The 19,547-nt window shown below is 55.9% G+C and overlaps 1 protein-coding gene across 14 annotated transcripts in view; it reads left to right on the top strand.

The window, feature by feature from the left end:
- Positions 1 to 5,341: 5,341 nt before the first annotated feature.
- Positions 5,342 to 19,547, top strand: part of ACSF3 (acyl-CoA synthetase family member 3) — a 51,224-nt gene continuing 37,018 nt past the window's right edge. For 7 of the 14 annotated variants that reach the window (XR_011996087.1, XR_011996085.1, XM_026004989.2 and 4 more), the window contains exons 1-2: positions 10,385 to 11,774; positions 12,904 to 13,059. Coding sequence is in view for 11 of the 14 variants with exons in the window: in XM_026004989.2 (XP_025860774.1) it covers positions 10,692 to 11,774; positions 12,904 to 13,059 (1,239 nt within the window). In the remaining 3 variants the exon portion in view is untranslated. Of the gene's footprint in view, positions 5,728 to 6,142; positions 6,284 to 8,693; positions 8,811 to 10,384; positions 11,775 to 12,903; positions 13,060 to 16,236; positions 16,364 to 18,201; positions 18,395 to 19,547 lie in introns of those variants that run through there. The other 7 variants (XM_072731332.1, XM_072731333.1, XR_011996086.1 and 4 more) reach the window with 7 other exon arrangements.

Here is a 19,547-nt window from a genome sequence, read left to right as displayed (position 1 = left end):
CACAGAAGACACTAGAAGATGATTCAGTATGAACAGTCATTGTTGCTGCTTCATGAAGGACCGTCTCAGGGGAAGCTGGGTCTCCTTGACTGTGTGTGAGCTGCCAAGGTCTTGGCGCTGTGGCCTCCATCGGGCTCTGGCTCAGCCCCTCAAAGCGCTGCAGGGCAAGGCCAACTCTGGAAAAGGCAAAACAATGGTATGTTCTTACGCAGGTGGTTGTGATCTTGCAGAGCACAGGATGCGTGGCGGGCGCCACAGCGGTGCCCACGTGGAGCGCCTGCCCAGGAGCCACACACAGGTGCCGAGGGGATGAATTTCTGCCCATCCCTGGCCTCTGGCCTTGATCTGAGGGCTTCCCCATCTGAGCAAAAGGTCCACCTGCCACAGCCGAGAGGCTCCCCAGCCTCCAAACCCTGCTTCTGGGAGTGGGGATCACAGTCCATACTTGCAGCTCTGGGCTGTGTTGTAGGGTTTGAACCCCAGCGGTGTGGCCCCTCCTCACTTCTTCCTCCCTGGTCCCTGTGCATTGAGGAGGGATGAGCCTGTCCTTCCTCCCACTGCCACCTTCAGGGAACTTAACTGTAAATAACAGAAAACCAAACTCAAAGTGGCCAAAGCTACTTAGCTCGCCTCAGCACCGGTCCAGAGGCAGGACAGTCCCTGATAAGTGCACTGGCTCTGCATATGGCCCAGGACTCAGGCTCTGTCTGCCTCTTCTGTTAGCTCCCTCTCCAGATGGTGCTTCTCACGGTTACAAGATGGCTGTAGTGGCTCCAGACATCACAGACACAGCATCCACCATGGCTGGGTGGGGGCTGCTTCTTCCCATGCATCTGGCTTTCACTGGTGAGAACAACATTCCCAGGCTTGCCCTCTCATCTCATGACCAGAGTCTCCACAAGGAGAATGAGCCCATTGTGACTGGCTTGGGTCAGTGATGATTTGCCCTCCAGGGCTGGGCATCTGGGGCCCCCCTTCCTTGAAGCACTCAACTCAGGGATGGTGGGAACGTGAACACAGGATCCAGAGGAAAGAGGGAAAGTAGACTGGCTAATGTTCGTCCAATGGTTATCAACAGAATCTGCCAGAGTGGTTTCCTGGGTTTTGTGATGTCAATCCCTGACCTGGTGGCAGTGGTCTTGATGGCAGTTCCTACCAATACCAGTCACCCTCCTTAATAATCAGCAGCTCGTGCTTTGGGGTGACCAGATGTTAGAGTCAGGAGGGCTCCATTCACTCATCCTTGTCTTCTGAGCACCTTCCTCACGCGGGCACACCCCAGGAACCAGACATGGCCTGGCCTCGAAGTGCCACACGGTGCGGTTCCTTCCAGCCTCTGCCCCCACAATGTAACTTCCAGATTCTTTCCGGCCAGTGCCAATGCAACCCCAGCTGCCCTCCACAGTCTGCTTGGGTCCAGTTTCCCCTGAGCAAGGACTGCTCCCAGCGGGCCCTGCCTGCCCTCCTCCTCCTCCCCATGTCTCATCCTGCTTGTCCTTCCAGCACCCGTTCAGATGTTGCTCCCAGAACACCTGCCTTGAACCCACCTGTCTGAATGGAGGTTCTCCTGTTCCCACCCTACTCCAAGAAGCACATGTTTATGTAGACGTTGTGTAACGATGAGAGAAACTACTTGTTCAGCCTTGGCCATATCATGGGCGGTGCTGAGAGCTTTACATGGAAAATATTCCTTAACTGTTACAATATCCTTTTGAAGTAGGCACCTCACCTCAGGTAGGAACAGACCCAGAGAAGTTAATCTGTCAGATGTCACACAGCTGTAACTGATTGGACCAGGGTGTTCATCCTTTATTGCTGTATTCAGATCACCCTGGAACCTAGTTCACAAGTGTTTATGGTCTCACACAGTTTCTGAGGTCAGTAATCCAGAAGAGGTTCAGTGGGGCGGGCTGATGCAGGGCCTCCTCGGATGTTGCTCTGGAAGGTCGGCAGGGGCTACTGGCTCATCTGGAGGCCTGAGCGGGACTGCCCGTGTGGCTGTGGGAAGGAGGCCTCACGCACTCAGTGTCCTGCAACGTGGCTGCCAGTGGCCCCCAAGTGGGCAGCTAACCAGGAGCAGGATGGAATCTTAATGCTTCGTATGACCTCGCCCAGAAGTCACACACTGCCGTTCCAAACCTGGTGTTGACACAGGCCAGCCCAGTCACGGGAGGTGATGTGCGTGGGCACAGGCAGTGGGAGGCTGACAGTGTGAATGGGATCAGAACAGGTCCTCCAGGTGCTGCAGGCTAGCCCACCCCCATATGTGCATCCAGGGCCCGACACCCGCTCCCCATGCCACAGTGCACCGGCCTATGGCAGGAAGGGAATGTGTTCAGACATTACCAAGTTTCCCTATCTGTGGAAGCTGCTGCCAGCCAGATCTGTGCTTTGCTTTAATCAAGTGAAAAAGTGCGACTCAGGTGCCCCCAGCAGTTTGGGATCATTAAGCTGGGGGTGTGAACAAACTTATGGGGAGGGGGCCGTGATTCCTACCCAGCCTCTCCGCACATTCCCAGAATGCTCTGGTTTCCTCTGGAGAATGCTAGGGGTTGGGAGTAGACTGGGGGCCTCAGGGTGAGGCTGGGCTGCACCTGATTCTGCCCGCGTTGTTGGGGTACCACTTGCCCCGCCATCTGCCTTCTGAAGGAGCCACCCTAATCCTCTAACTTCCACATCCTGAGCACCCACTCTAAGGCCTCTGTGGAGGGGCTGCTGACCAGCAACAGTGGTTAGTGTCTGAGAGCAGCTGGGAGCATCCTGGCCCCGCCGTCCTCCTAGCTGGAGGATGCCAGGAACGGAGGTGGGGCTGCCCCTACTGTTCTGTGGATGAGGGGCATCGGGCCACATCCCCTTACGCTCTTGGGGGCTCTGCTTGGAACCAGGAGCAGTCTGGGTGGCCAGGGCCACACAGCCTCATGGAGGCCCTGCACCCCAACTCCCTCCCAATGGCACTCCTCTTCCCAGGGTCAGATCCACGGGCAACCTAGGTTTGGAACAGGTAGGAGTCTCCCTCTGGGAGACTCTGGGGGTCTCCAGGGGAGGTGAGGAGCTCACCTGCCCCTGGATGACATGGGCCTGCCAGCTGTAGGATTCAGCTCCCCCACCAATTCACAGGTTTGAGGAGCATGTGTGGCTCTCAGAGTGGTACTGGGGGGCCATGCAGGAGCTCATCCCTTCAGAACACGCCTGCTTCCACTTCTCATGCTGTCCTATATGCTTTGCCCACATGCAGTGGGAAACCCTACCACACATGCAATTTTGTGTTCTAATTTTTGAATGTTAGGATTTTTTAAAGTACTTCTTTATTTTTAAAAAAGATTTATTCACTTATTTGAGAGAGCGCATGTACAAGTGGGGCGAGGGGCAGAGGAGGAGGAGAGAGAATGTCGAGTGGATTCTGCACTGAGCACAGTGCCCCCCGTGGGGCTTGATTTCATGACCTTGAGACCATGACCTGAGCTGAAATCAAGAGTCAGATGCTTAACTGACTGGGCCACTTGGGTGCCCCAGAAAGTACATAACAAAAAAAATTATGTATTAGATAGCGAGCACAAGCAGGGTTAGGGCAGAGGAGAGGGAGAAGCAGGCCCCATTGAGCAGGGAGCCTGATATAGGGCTCAACCCCAGGACCCCAGGGTCATGACCTGAGCTGAAGGCAAACGCTTCACCGACTGAGCCCTCCCGGTGCCCTGAGAAAGTACTTTATGCTATTTTTTTTTAGAACATAGGTGGTCATAAGCAGTTCTAGGGTTCTGTGTGGCTTCCCTCTTGTCTTTTCATGGCAACCCAGTGTTCGCCAGGCCATGAATATCTCTGAGGGCACACCTCATGGAGAGGACTTCTTATGGAAGTCATTGGTCTGGCATTGTGTGGGGGAGAGTCTCAATTTAAGCCAAGGGACACACATGTCTGGTGGCTCACCCAGCCTCACAGCCATGAGAAGGTGGGAGGAGTGCAGCAGAGGGACAGGACTGGGTTCTGTGTTCGAAATCTCAGCTCCATCATGTGGTAGGCATGTGAGCAGGGACAGGCGACAGGACTTCCCTGTTCGTGTGTGGGGACAGGTGCAAGGCAGTCATGACAGTCTTGCCCTTTGCCTGACAGTCACACAGCTCCTTGCCTCACTACCTGGACCCCTGCTTGGAAGCACCTGCCCAGAGGGGCCCCAGAGTCTCCTCCATGTTTGAAAGCCGTCGTGGTCACCTTGCCGGGCTTGATTCTAGAGAGCACTTACTGTCAGCCTCAGCCAGCATGGGCAGCCCTGACAAAGTGCCACAGACTTTGACTTCCCACGGTCCGGCCAAAGTCCTGAGGGATAGAAGGCCAACGGTTGGGCGCCGGCTTCCTGGCCAGGGCCTGTCGCCTGCTTGTGTCCTCACACAGCGGAAAGCATACAGGAGGCAAGCTCTCTGGGACTCATCATGGGGCTCTGCCTCACGCCTTCGTCTGTCCTAATTGCCTCGCAAAGACCCCACTTCTTCACATAAGGGGCAGAGTTTCAATATGTGAACTCTGGCAGGGGGGCCACATTGAGGCCACAACCACAGACGGCATACAACCTGTCCACCTACTCACCATCACCCCCACCCCGCAGCCCATGAGCCACGGGAGTGCCTGCATCCGTCTGTCTGCAACACAGCTGGGGATACACGAGTGCCTGCAACACCCACCCGCCCATCTCATGAACCTCCAGGAGGCCAGGGGCCCATGGAGACACTGAAGGCCCTGTGCTGGTCAGGGGAGGCTGGGGCCATGACAGTTTCCGTGTGGATGGTGACCCACGTCCTTGCCCAGTGGGCCTGCTGGAGAGCCCTCCCTTGGGGGTCCTTTTGGTGTGTAGGAGCCAGAGGTGAGAATACAGCCACGGTGGCTGTGCTGGGCAGGTGATCCCGAGGTCTGAGGAGTCATGCAGTTTACATGAAGTCCTTGTCCCCACCCCCTTTAGGAATTCTTTTGTAGTCTGTTTATCACAGTTCCACACAGTTTGAGGGACCACTGTCCCCTTTCTGCCCACAGAGGCGACACAACTTACCTCCATCTGCCTGCATGGTCTCCACAGCCACCCGTCACTGAGTGCTCCCATGGTGGACACTCAGCCCTCCCCCTACACCCTTCCTGCACCCCATCCCTCCAAGAGTCAGCATAGACATGAGTACGCCAAGGTGCGTCAGCACCGTATACAGGTTTGTGCTGCTGTGATCTGTAAAAGCTACAGGGAACAGCCTCCTAGGATGTCATGCTCTGCCATGGCCACGCGTCCTCCCATGGTCTTTGAGGGAGTCACCCCCCTTTCCCTTGATCCTTTCCTATGTCGCTCTTGGATGCCCAGACTTTCCCTGGATTATCCACATCTCCTCCCAAAGGAGCCAAGGCAGCAGACAGTCCACCGCTTCCATGTTCCCGGGGATGCCGGCAGGTGGAGGTTTCCCGGGGGCAGTGGGGATGGGACTCAGAATTCCACTGGGCCCGTCTATTGCTGGGGCCAGGAGGGGCTGCCTCAGTCCCCGGGAGTGAAGTCAGGCCTTCCCGGCCCCAGAGAGGTTCTGAAGGAGAACCAGGCAGGACTGGGCGTGAGGTGGAAAGGAAGGACGAGTCTGTCTGACCCGGCACAGAGGCGAGGTGGGGAGCCCCCCGACCGCTGCTGCGGACAGTCCCCCAGATGGAAGCTGGAGACCAAGGCACCAGCGGACTCGGACTCGCTGAGGACCCGCTTCCCGGTTCAAGGTCTGTGTCCCCCCAAAGGGCAAGGGGGCCCCGGGGCCTCTGCTGTCAGGGCAGGAGGGTCCCCATGACCAAGCACCTCCTGGGGTCGGCCTGCTGGTAGCATCTCAGGGTGGGGCGGGGCGCCTAGGATTCAGCCTAAGAATTCTAGGGTCACCCCTGCCCTGCAGAACGGGGAAGCTGCCCCCCGTGGGCCCGCGCCCTCCCCGCCCCGGCAGGAGCCAGCCGCAGCCCTGCAGCCTCTTCGGTTGACTTCCCCGCCGCTCCGGAGCCGGGAGCCGCTCTCTCCCAGCACACCGGCCCACTGGTCTCGCCTCTCCGGGAGGGTCGGCTCCGGGGCAGGCAGCGCGGCCGCAGGGCACGAGGGCGGGGCGGGGCGGGGGAGCCGGGGAGCGGGGGAGCGGGGGAGCGGGGGAGCCGGGGGACCGAACCGCCGCCGGAACTGCCGCCTCCGCCGCCGCCGCTCCCGGAGGACCCGCTGGGGAGGGACGCAGCCGCGGTTCCGGTTCCGGCCCCGAGTTGCCGCGGGGAGAGGAGGAGCGGGCGTCCCTCCGGCCAGGTAGGGCGCCCTCCGCCCTCCGCCCCGCGCCACCCCCCACCCCCGCAGGTGGCCGGGGTCGCGTGCAGGGACCCGGCCGGGCCGCCGCTCCTGTGCCGCTCAGGCCGCTCCCCGCTCCCCACCCTGCGCCCAGTGCGGGGTGCACCTGCACGCCTGGGGGCCAGCCGGGTGTGGGGGTGCACCTGCTCACCTGGGGGCCGGGGCGGGCGTGAGGGGAGGGCCAGCCGGGTGCGGGGTGCACCTGCACACCTGGGGGCCAGGGCGGGGGTGACGGGAGGGCCAGCCGGGTGTGGGGGTGCACCTGCACACCTGGGGGCCAGGACCGGGTGTGGGGGTGCACCTGCACACCTGGGGGCCGGGGCTGGGATGGGCGTGACAGGGGAGGGCCAGCCGGTTGGGGGGGGGTGCACCTGCACACCTGGGGGCCCTGACGAGAGGGCCAGCCGGGTGCGGGGGTGCACCTGCACACCTGGGGGCCATGATGGGAGGGCCAGCCGGGTGTGCGGCTCTACCTGCACACCTGGGGGCCAGGGCGGGGCAGGTGTGACAGGAGGGCCAGCCGGGTGTGGGGGTGCACCTGCACACCTGGGGGCCGGGGCGGGCGTGACGGGAGGGCCAGCCGGGTGTGGGGGTGCACCTGGACAACTGGGGGCCGGGCGTGACAGGGGAGGGCCAGCCGGGTGTGGGGGTGCACCTGCACACCTGGGGGCCAGGGCCGGGTGTGACAGGGGAGGGCCAGCTGGGTGTGGGGGTGCACCTGCACACCTGGGGGCCGGGGCTGGGATGGGGGTGACAGGGGAGGGCCAGCCGGGTGGGGGGGGTGCACCTGCACACCTGGGGGGCTGGCCCCCGTGTGTGGGCCAGGGGCTCCAGTTATGGGCAGTGACCGCAGGGGGCCAGGTGCTTGGAAGGCCCTGGGAGCAGCCCCCTTCTGGGAGGCCGGGGAGACTGTGATCCAGACTGAAGACTTTGCTGGGAAGAGAAGGGGTGAGGAGTTAGAGCCCTCATGTGGGGAGATGTTGTGCCAGGGGCCCAGGTGGGAGCATGGGGGCGGTGGCGGGAGGTGACCACCCGGACCAGAGGGCCCATGCCCCGGCACCTACCCTTGTCGAGGCCGACTCAGTCGTTGGAGTGGACGCCAGACTTGGGATTGCAAGCCTTATCCCTCCAGATGGCTTTTTTTTTTTGGATAATTTTTCTTCTTTTTTTCTTTTTATTTTTTATTGGAGTTCGATTTGCCAACATATAGCATAACACCCAGTGCTCATCCCGCCAAGTGCCCCCCTCAGTGCCCGTTACCCAGTCACCCTATCCCCCGCCCACCTCCCCTTCCACCTTGTTCGTTTCCCAGAGTTAGGTGTCTCTCATGGTTTGTTATGGCATTTTTGAGACGGCTTTTGACTTCCTAATACGGATATGGGTTTAAGCATGTGTCTTTCCCTTTCAGTGTTTTGATTTGAATGTAGTGTTCATGAATGCAGCGTGAATGTTTTAAGTCTGTCACTTAAAAACATAACCTTGAAAACAGCCCCCGAAACCCGCAGGCATGGTGTTGAAATGAATGCCTTCCGCCGCCAGGAGAATGCGGTCCACTCGCACCCAGGCCACTGAGGCAGCAGACGACAGAAAGTGCTGGGCTCCTCATTATGTTCAGGCTCTGGGGGGCGTGGGGCAGGCTGGCGTCGGCCCATCAGGTGCCATTTTATTCATTTTGAAACCAGCCACCTTCGTTTGAATGCAAGTATCACTTATGAAGTGATCTTTGTCGCGGGGCTCCCTGGCGAGCACCAGGCTAATGGTGCTGCAGCCGTTGGGTCCCCCTTGCATGCCGACGGTCCCTGCACTGGCTGTGCCACAGTCTTGTTATTACATGGGGACGTGAAGGCTTCCACACGTGAAGAAACCAGGAGGAATGGGGCAGACGCCCAGGGGTGTGTTGAGGGAGACCACAGGTGCAGCGCTGCGTGTTGGGCAAGGCTTCCGAGAGGCCCACGTGCGCTGGTGGTCTGCCCTGGAGTCTCACAGTTAAGGTAACAATGGTCTCTGCCACGTCTCTGGCCGGACACCTGCAGCTGGGGCAATCTGAGAGTGTCCCCGGAGGGAGGAGGGGACGCTCTGTTTCCCAAAATGCGGGTTTCTGTGCTGTTGGCTGAGGTTCTGTTGCACTGCTGCACAGTGACGCTGCTTCTCCCGGGCTGGCCCATGTGCAGAGACCAGTTTTGTGAAGTTGGGCCATTGAGACAGAAAGCCCCATGGCCTCACTGCATGTCCTTGGTGGCCGTGTCTCTCCAGGCTGTGCTGCTAGGGGAGATGGGGAGCCAGCCCTGTGACCAAATGAGGCCCCGTGATCGGAAGGTGGGGTCTCTTCCTGGGCGTTCTGGACCTGGGGGTACCTCACAACTAAAGTAACTTTTAATTTGGGTAAATATCACCACAGTCCCCTCCAGAGAGGCTGCGCTGCTTATTCTCCCGCAGAACGTGTGGGAGGATGAGGCCATCCCTTCAGAGCGGCTTGTGAGTCTCTCAGGTATGTGACCCCCAAATCACTTGCTCATTAACAGAACAAAGCTAAAGTCCTCAAGGTCAGGGGATTTGGGCCCTGCCTTGAGCAAGCCAAAACATCAATCTCCTCAGGGTAGACTGTGGTCTCCCTGCCAAGTACCTCTTGGCGAGCACTTCCAGGCGAGCACCTCTGGGGGAGCATTGAGAGGGCCTCTTCTGGGCATCTATTCCTGGAACTACCCGCTGTGAGTTCAGGTGCTGGCACCTGGCGGCCCTTCCTTCCCAAATTGGCTTTCTCTGCGGGTGCGCAGTGTCCAGGCAGCAGGGCTGATGTCACTGTCGACACAAACTGTTTAGGAACCAGTAGTTCTAATGAATAGAAGAATGCCATTCGCTGCTGGCTGTTTGCTCCTATCGCTTGAGAAATCAGAGCTATAGATAGTTACAAACACCCTTAGATCCACCATCCAGAAAACTTTGTTTTTTGTCTTTTGTGTGTAGAAGAAAATACTAATGCTGAAGCAGAAGCATCTCCAGTTTTAAAAAATAAATGCCACCAGAACCAGCTCACTGAGGGGCTCGCGTTCAAAGCATAACCCCCTGTTCTGGCAATTCATATTGCCGTGGAGCTTGTTTGTTTTGTTAGGTAATTATAAAGTGTTGTGTGTAATCTGTTTTTAAATTAAGAACAGAGAACAAAGCTGTTTGGCGCACATAACAAACAATAACACATTAGTTTCCCCCTGTAGCAAGTTACTGAGAGAGAGCGGTGTGTGGATCTGTCAGGGAGCGAGCCTGCTGATGGGAAAGGGGCCTCGCCGTGTGTCCCTGGGGTGGGGGGTGGAGGGCAGGGGAGGCGGAGCAGGAGGGAGGCATCTGGGGCACTTCGGGCCCCTGCCAGGGTCCTTCCTCAGCGTCTTTGTTCTGCTGGGCCTGCAGGAGGGGCACAAGATGTACGGCTTCTGTTTGACAGTGTGGTGGGCCACCAGGCATCCCACTAGCCCGTAGCACTCAGAGGTGCCCTCTGGCCCAGGAATGCCCTCTGCCTACGGGATTGGTGGGTGTGTGGTCCTGAGCTGATGTGTGCTTCGCTGCGGGAGAGATGGTGCAGGTTGGGCTCTGTCCCTGACCTGGAGGCTAAGCAGCTATGAATTTTTTGTGCATGACATGGGGTCAAAGGTGATCTCTTTGTTTGCTAAGAGGGTGGTAGAAGGTGAGGTCATGAGGCCCAGACTCGTAGTTTGAGAGGTGCCTTCTCACTGTCAGTGTCGAGTGGTACTCATGAGACATGCCTGAGGAGCAAGTGTGTCCACTCATGTGCTTCAGGTCATGGGGCCCAGAAAGGGGCAGGGCACTTGCCCAGGGAGAGAGGCACGGTAACCCCTGAAGGAGCTGTGCAGGTGGGGATTTCAAGCCAGGGTGAATGGCTGTGGCTGACCTCCCAGGCTACCCTGACTCTGGATACACAGGAGGCAGAGTCCAGGGTAGCTGGCAGGCTCCTGACCTCTGGAATGGGGCTGAACTTCGGTTATAAACTGCCGTCCTTGCAGAAGCCATGTGGACAGTGTGCACCCATTTGGGTCATGTCCCTGTGAGGCCATGTCCCAGAGTAGGACATGGGCACAGAGCCAGAATGGCCCTCAAAGGCCAGAGCTTCAGACAGACCGCAGGAAGCTGCCCGGCTCTCCCTTCTCTCGGCGCTCAGGACATTCCAGTAGGTGGCTGGCTAGCCACAGCCTCTCCCAGCAGGCTCTCCCATCTCTCTCTGGCCACACTGGGCTGTTATTTTATCATCATGTTAGCCGGGGGAGAGGGAGGAATCATGTCTTAGCCTAAACCCAAGCTGACACTCTTGGGACACATATGTTCACTTTATTTGAGACTCTTCAGGCCACCTCATTGCCAAATGCCCTCCCTGTGGGAAGCATGCAGAGCAGGAGCGAGCCGCGAATCTGAGCTCTGTGTGCCAGAGGCTCCAGGCTTTGCCCGCTGGTGGACAGAGAATGGGTGCTTGGTGGCCCTCAGGACTTACTCCTCTTTGCACGTGATTTCCCAGCTCAGATTTTATTCAGAATTTACTTTAAGGGCATTGAATTTGCTTTTCCTTGGTTTTACCAAATTTAGTTGTTTTAGAATCTCATATATTTTGCAAATTCCTGTTTCAGGACGGCACCTGAAATGCCTGGATGAAGCCAGGCAGACCCCATCTGGCCAGGTGTCCCACACACTGCTCTGTGGTGGAACAGGTCTGGTGGCAGTAACCTGCACTGCTCCTCTCTCTTCGGCCCCGCCCCAGGTACCCAAGTGGATGTCTATAGGTGTGACGCTGGGCCACCTGGCCATGTCCTTCTGGCGCCTGCGCTGTGCTGTGGCCTCCCGCTGGCCGACTCCCTTGAGACGCGGCGGAAGCAGCCCCCTACACACGGCCCCAGCCGCCTGTCCTGACAAGAGCGCCCCTGTGTTTACCCGCGCCCTGGCCTTTGGAGACAGGATTGCTCTCATCGACCAGTATGGCCACCACACATACAAGGACCTTTACTACCACAGCCTCCGCCTGTCCCAGGAGGTGTGCAGGCTCCGCGAGTGCACTGGCGGGGACCTCCAGGAGGAGAGGGTCTCCTTCCTGTGCTCCAACGACGTCTCCTATGTGGTTGCACAGTGGGCCTCATGGATGAGCGGAGGCATTGCTGTCCCCCTCTACAAGAAGCACCCCCCAGCCGAGCTGGAGTATTTCATCCGGGACTCCCGGAGCTCCGTGGTCCTTGCGGGCCAGGAGTACATGGAGCTCCTGCGCCCAGTGGTCAAGAAGCTGGGGGTCCCACTGCTGCCTCTCTCGTCCACGGTTTATGGCGCGGCGGCGGAGGAGCCTGGGGAGGGGAAGGTTTGGGAGCGGAACTGGAGGGACCGTGGTGCCATGATCATCTACACCAGTGGGACCACGGGGAGGCCCAAGGGAGTCCTGAGCACTCACCACAACATCAGGGCCATGGTGAGTGCTCGCGCGCCTCATGCTGAGGCCTCCGGGGTGGTGGTCTGCTTGCCTTTGCTTTCCTCTGTGGTGCCATAGCTGCCACTGTTCTGCCGACCCTCCCTGACGTGTGCGGCCAGAAGTGACCGCAGCCCTGGGACCCATGGGCCCACCAAGGCATCCTCAGGGCTATGCAGCAAGTGGATGGCACTGTGGCCGTGCGCAATGGTGAGGGTTCCAGAGACAGCACCAAAATAGGCCTGACCTGGGAAACCCCCGCACAGGACTCAAGGATCTTGTTCCGTGGCCTCGGTGTCTCAGCCAAGCCCTCCAGCTGCTTTATTTACCTATAACTTATATCCTTCCTCCTTCCAAAAAATATGAGTATGTGCGAGCAAGACTCTTGTATGCTTGGAGCAGTAAAATAGAGTCTCAGAACCACAAAGATCAGGTATGAGGTCAGTGCCCTTGGGTCTCAGGCTAGTTCGGTCCCCTCCATTGGGGTAAACTGAGTCCAGGCTGCAGGCAAGGCACCATTGATAGGTCTGCTCTGTAAGGAGACAGAGAAGACACACTTGTCCAGAGAGACCATCTGCTGATTGGTCTCTGCAAGGGGGTAAGTATGTCACATGTGTTTGCCACAGCAGTCACTGAGGCATGCGGGGCGCCGTCCTCACTGGTACTTTGCAGAAGATTCCACTGGTCACATTTCACGCTGCTCCTCAGTAACAGCTAAGCATATGGTAGAAACCCAACTCTGGGTTCTGTGACCATTCAGCTGGGATGAGGGAGGCACCAGAACCAGACAGGCGGTGCAGGGTGGGTGATTGGGTTCAAGTGTGGACTCTGCTAAGGCCCAGGATCCCACGGGCGGGCTGGAGCACCTCTGACTGCCTGGCGGTAGAGCCAGCAAGATACGTGGAGGACTTGGGACACCCCCCTCCCATCTAAGCCCTGACCGTGTCCAGCAGTGTTCTTGGACGTGGGAGTCTGAAAGTAAGCCAACACACCCATGGTCACATGACCACTGTCACCCTCAGAGGCTGAGAAGGGCAGGGCACCAGAATGTGAGCCTCCCCACTCCTCTTCCTCACCGGCCTGCTGGCTTCCTTCCTTCCCTCCTGTCTGAGGTTGTGCTGTCATCCCACAGGTGACGGGGCTGGTCCACAAGTGGGCGTGGAGTAAACACGATGTGATCCTGCACGTCCTCCCACTGCACCATGTACACGGTGTGGTAAACAAGCTGCTCTGTCCCCTCTGGGTGGGGGCCACCTGTGTGATGCTCCCTGAGTTCAATGCTCAGCTGGTAAGTTGGACTAGATGCCCCACTCTGCAGTATAGACTTTGCCAGCTGTGCCAGTCCCCTGTTGCTGCTGGAACAAATTATCCCAAACTAGAAGAGCTTAAAACAACACACGTTGATTCTCTCAGTTCTAAAGTCAATTCCATGGTCTCGTGGCATGAAAGTTGGGGTGTGGGCAGGGTTGCTTGCGCCTGGAGAGGCCTTTCCTTGCTGCCTCCAGCCTCTGACACCACTGCGCCCTTTTGTGGTAGCTGCCTTCCCCCTGCTCTGCCTGCCTCCTGTAGACCTTGTGATCACATCAGACCCACCTGCATGTCCAGGGGACCCTCCTTTCTCAGAAGCCTTACCTTAAACCATGTCTGGAGAGTCCCTTTTGCCACATGAGGTGACATGTCCATGTGGACTAGATGGGACGTTGGGTCCATTGCTCAGCCAAGCACACCAGCTTTCCTTTGTCCTGGAGCAGGAGGTCCAGCCGGGGGCTCTCTTGCTCTTCTGGTATGCCCCCCAGCACATTGTCCCCACCACCCCCCAGCCGGGCTAAGCAGCATGCAGTGATTAGGGTGCCACTGTGCAGGGAGGAGAGACCTGGGTCAGATGCCGACCTGCCGCTGGATACTCTGTGAGCCTATGTCACCTCTGTCGTGGTCAAGGCTGGGCTCTGCACAGAGTGCCCTTGCTGAGGTCTGCACGCACGTGTCCTGGGAGGAGCCACTCCGCAGGGAGGCCGTGAAGCACAGTGCTTTGAAAGAGACCTGAGATTTTTGTTGATTTTCACTATAACTTACATGGTGAATAGAACTTTTATTCACAGGTGAAAGGTTGAAAAGGAGGATGTGGAAAAAAACCTTTGTGTTCAGGTCTCCATACTAGTTCTCAAATCACAAAATGGCTGGATTGCCAAAGCAGAGAGTACAGGAAACCACAGGCCCGGGCCCCTAGTGTGCACAGGCTGCATGAGTTGGTGGCTGTGCAGGGGCCATCCAGCAGGGTGGACCATCCCCACAGAATGGACTGTCCCCAGCAGGGTAGACCACCCCCAGCAGCCAGGGACCAAGCACACACTGCAGCTGGTGCTCACCTAGCACTCCAGCTGTTTTTTTTGTTTTTTGTTTTTTTTTTAATTTTTATTTATTTATGATAGTCACACAGAGAGAGAGAGGCAGAGACATAAGCAGAGGGAGAAGCAGGCTCCATGCATTGGGAGCCCTACGTGGGATTCAGTCCCGGGTCTCCAGGATCGCGCCCTGGGCCAAAGGCAGGCGCCAAACCGCTGCACCACCCAGGGATCCCTACTCCAGCTGTTTGAAGGCTCTCTGCCCCCTGGAGGGTCTGTCTGATTCTCTGCCCAGCAGCTCGGAGCTTGCATTTTGGTCACCTATTACTTTCCTCACAAAGGGGCCCTGGGAAGCCAGAGTCCCTGGTCTCCAGCATCAGCAGCATTCAGCAGCATCCACCTTCCTGTCTCCTGGAACAGGGCAGGGATCAGGGGCTTAAGCCTCATCACTTCCTGCAGAGCTCTGGGCTTGTACGTACATGTTTGTCTGTGAGTGTCTGTCCTTTATTTTTTGCATCCATTAGCAAGATGTATTCTAAGGTATCAGAAAAGCCTCAGATTATTTTTGGGGCCTGGAAATGCCAGACATTTTGTCTGTAGAAATTAACAGTGGTTACTGCTTTGCTTTACAGGATTTCGGCTCAGGATTGTTTTCATAGGTGCTGCACTTTCAGACACTGGGCTTAGTCTAGGCCTCTATTAAGGAACCCATTTAGAGCTGTGGCCAGGTTTCTGTAATGGTATTAGACGGCCTGGGGTCCTGGGCTCTACAGGTCACCCCATTGAACCCAGTGTGGCTCTCCATACCCTGTGATGTGGTCTGGTGAGATGGCAGTGATGTGAAGACAGGCAGGAAGGTGGGTGGGTCGACAGCCTGCTGTCACCACCTGAGGGACAAAGTATGGCTGTTGATTAGGCTGAGTCTCTCCTGCATCTGTATGGATTCCTGGGGGCTGACTCCCCAGTGTCACCGCACGTCATAGAGGGGGCTATTTCCACCAAAGGCACTAAATCAGGGTAGGGCTGTGGGACGGACCTGCCAGTTGGGCAGAGGCTGTGCCAGACAGATGAGGTAGGAGGATGCCCCAAGAACCCCAGTCATGTGAGGTCAGGGCTCTGAGCACTGAGACCACTGCTCCCAGGGGCTCAGCCATGCAGGCTGCCAGGTCACCCCCTGCCCAGGACACCGTTTCCCTTGGTTAAACATGCTGCCCTGGGAGACCAGTGGCCCCAGAACAGGTTCATTCTGGGATCTGGAAAACGGGCATCTTGGTGAGAGGTGGAGCGTGGGTGGTACTTCCAGGCAGTGTGTGTGTCAGGGTGCCTACAGTCATGTAGGCCTCAAATGGGGGTCTCAGGGGCAGGGCGTGCACAGGAACCACAGGACCCGACAGCAGCTGTTTTCCTGCCTCTGCTCTCTGGTTGTGGGGTGTCCTCACTGCCCACTTTTGGCCAGAGTAGCTTCACAAGAACCTCCTTCTGTGTTGTTAAGGATTACAAAAAAGAATGAGTAGTGGTTTGATCCTTGGGGTCATTGCTTTAGGCTGATTCAGCCTTGCCTGGAGTACCCAACCTGCCTAGCAGCCCTCCAGGGCCAGGACCTAACCCCAGCTTTCCAGTCCTGGCCACACAGCAGGCCATGTGGGGAAAGGGTGAGTGACCCTCACACTGCTGCAGCCAGGGGGTCTGGGGCCCCAACTCATTAAATTTTAAAGCTCCCAGGGGTTCCTGGGTGCAGCCTGATTTGGGAACTGCTGTCTGATCTGTGCTGTGACATCTCACTGCAGAGCAGGGCCCAGTGGTCTCTCTGCCTCAGAAATGCTTTTGTGAATAAAAGGGAGGGCCGAGGAGGCTTGTTTTCTGCAAGGAATCCCCCAAATGTGCAGTTTTTAGTTTATGGATGCGTTGGGACAGCATGGAGGAGACACTGCTGCTGTAAATGTCATGCTTCAGGACAGCAGCTACTGCCTCTGCTGACTTGGGTAAATTCCGAGACAGGCGTCCTCAGGAGGCAGCATCTGGTAGATGTCCTCTGTGTGCTGGGGTCACATGCCAGCATGAAGGTCTGTAGGACTGGTCAGCACCCTTCATTTGGCTGACCATGTGCTCCATCCTTCCTTTAGCCTCATGTGGGAAGCCTGGGGACCACGTGTACGGCCAGTAGAGAAGGCCTGGCCAGGACCATGGGACCCCGGAATGGATGGACAGCTCATGAGCCCTGCCCTCCCTCCTCTCATGCCAGGGCAGCAGGTGAGGGATGAACCCCCTCACGGTGCCTCCCTGGGAAGTGGTACAGTGGAAGTCTGTCCCGTTATGTGCCCTCTGGTCCACGTATTGCTGATAACAGGCAGGCCCTGGGTGGGCAGGGTAAGATCTGGCCAAGTTCAGGGTGTTGTCAGGACTCATCAGGCCGGGAGGTGATGGGGTCTGCAACAGGTCAGCCATGCATTTAAATGCTATGTGGCATCAGGCAGTTCCTCCTCAGCCAGATCAGGACATCCACACTCATTTCGGCCGCAGTCCTCCCAAAGCCGCACCTTCCCCAGTGACAGGTGGCCATGAGGGTGCTGCCCAGGACAGCACTGATTTGACAGACCCATGCTTCTGCTCCACATGGAATTTCCAACAAGTCTGCATTCCAGAGCTTGGAAGGGACCTTAGGTGTAGTCGGATCAGTGCCATGGTGGGGGGCAGAGATGGAATTGCAGGCCCAGGTCATGGTCATGGCCACGCCAGGGCTGTGAGGACCCTGTCAGGCAGCTGTCCCATCCACATGGATTTCCTGTCCTTGCTGGGCTTGCTGCTTGGTACCCCCTGGTTTTGAGCTATTAGGTCTGTCCCCTCTCTACTCAGCAGGAGGAAGTGTGGATTGCAGGAAGCTTGCCATGTTTTATCTTCACTTCTCGTTTCTCTGCTCAGTAATAAAGTGGGGTCATGTCCACCTAAGTGAACTTCCTCAGTCATGCCAAATGTTTGGTTGAACATCTATTCTTAGTATTTTCTGACTAATAAGTATTCAGTTCATTGCCTGTAAAGAATTGTACATTATCAGTTTTAGAGGCCTTTAGAGAGATAATTTAATCTAAACCCTTTTATCATAATCTTAAAACTTGTTAAAGTAGGTAATGTTTCAGACATCTACAAGAGAGAGGAATGCCCATGTGCCTTTGCCCAGCCTCGGCTGCTCCTGACTCAGGGTCATTCTTGTTTGAGCTGGAAACACCTTCTCCCGTGTCAAGGTTAGTTTGAAAGGAATGCCAGCTATCAGATGATTTCTGCATCTCTAAAAGCTAAGGATGCTTTTTCTTAGAGTTGACAGCACTGTCATCACGGAGTAAAGAACAAGTCTCTGCTGTCATGTGTCACCAGCAGTACCCTCACCGCCAGGACCACCTCAGTCTCCATTGTGTTGGGATTAGATCTAAATGATGCCTGCCTCGTGCAGACACCACCTGTGGCTTCCCCTGCAGGTTCCTCTCTGTTTTCCTGGCATGTTGAGTTTGTTTAAGAAATCAGGCTGTGGGTCCCATAGACTTGGCAAAGTCTGTTTTATGCAGATTGCATCCCGATAGCGTCATTAAACGTGTTTCCCTGTCCCCTGTATTTCCTGAGAATTGGTGATGAGATTCTGGGTTTCTGTGTTGCTGTGGTGATGGTGGGGAGACTTTAGGATGGTGAATGTCTGCCTGCAGGGGCATGTTGTCATGGCTGCATTTACTTTCATTGATAACAGTTTACGTACGTTCAATTGTATGTACGTTAGGTGTGCAACATCTGCCTTTATGTCTGTGACACACCTGTGCAGCCATCCACACCCGGATGAAGACAGTGGACATTGTCTTCACCCCAGAAGGTCTCCTCCTGCCTCAGTGCCCTTCCCAAACCCACCAGAGCTAATACTGGCCCTACTCCTGTACTGTGGACGCCTTCCACATGCTCTTGTGGGCATGAGCTTTACAGGGCATGCTCCTTTGTGCTCTTTAGCTCATCGCATGGTACTGAGATGTATTCTCACACTGCATCACTTGTAACTTGGTCTTTTGTGTTGCTATGTTTTGTCCTCTTGCTTGTCCATGCTGCCCCTGAAGGATGTTGGGTTGTTTCCAGTCTGAGGGACATTATGAATAAAGCTGCAATGGACATTCTCATAAGGATCTTTTTGTGGACACCTCTCTTGGGTCTCTGCTGGACGCCCACCAGGCCGGACACATCTTTAATTTTGGTGAAACTGTGGAAGAGTTCTCCAGGACAGCTGTATGTTTAATCGCCCACCAGCAAGGGGTGAGAGTGGCTCCATGTTCTCACCAACACTTGACATTGATAGTCATGTGACTTCCAGCCATTTCAGTGGGTGTTGAGTATGTGTGCATTTCTGCTTCCTTTTGTTGAGATGTGGTGCACACACCATGGGATCTCAATATACATAGTTCACTATGTTGTGGTGAATGTGTGTGGGCCCTCTGGGCTCAGGATCTAAAATGTTCCCATCTTGCCGGGAGGTCTGTTGTGCCTTCCAGCCACCTCATCGCATTTTATTACCATGACACCACTGATCTGTTCCTGAACCTTACACGTGCTGGACTCACAGTGACCATAGTCCTGTGACTATGGCATGCTGTCACCATGACATCTTTGAGATTTATCCACATCCACCTGACAACAGTTAATGCCTCCTCATCAGCAGGGGTCCCACTGCTGCTCATCCATTTTCCTGTTGGTAGACATTGGGGTGGTGTCCATTTTGGCTTTATGAGTAAAACAGCCGGGAACATTCCATTGAAGTTTTTCTACAGATGTACATTTTCATTTCTTTGGGGTAAATACACAGGGATAGGATTACTGGGTTGTGGAGTCATGTAGTTTGACTTTATGAGAAACTGCCAAAATGTGGTTTCTGTTTTCTGCTTCTGTCAGCAGTGACAAGGGTGGCAGAGCTCCACCCCTGCCAGGCTTTTTGCATTTTGTCCACCCTCCTGCATGTGCCCTGCTACCTCATTTTTGTTATAGAATTTGCATTTCTTTTGAGTACTTTCTCATGTGCTTGTTGGTCAATCAAAAATCTTTTCAAATTGAGCTGTCTTTTTGTTATTGGTCTGTAGGTGTTCTTTATATATTCTGGATAAAAGGCCTTTGTCAGAATAACATATTGTGAATCTTCTCCAGTCTGGTTTTGGTTTCACAAACCAATGTCTTTTTTAAGTGTCTTGTGATACAGAGAATTTTTACTTTTGTAACTCTGATTTGGAAGTGGTCATGGTGTGGATATCATTGACTTATTCACAGTTTTTGGAGAAAGCATTAACATTGCACAATTGATTGCTAGCTGTTGGTTTTATAGTTGCTGTATATGAGCTCAAGGATGGACTAGCTCCTCCTTGTCTGCTGAGAGCTCTTATCTTAGAGGGGTAGAGTATTACAGACGGCCTTATCTACT

This window comes from Vulpes vulpes, chromosome 12 (genome assembly GCF_048418805.1).
Source record: "Vulpes vulpes isolate BD-2025 chromosome 12, VulVul3, whole genome shotgun sequence".
NCBI lineage: Eukaryota > Metazoa > Chordata > Mammalia > Carnivora > Canidae > Vulpes > Vulpes vulpes.
This window is presented reverse-complemented; position numbering and strand designations above follow the sequence as displayed.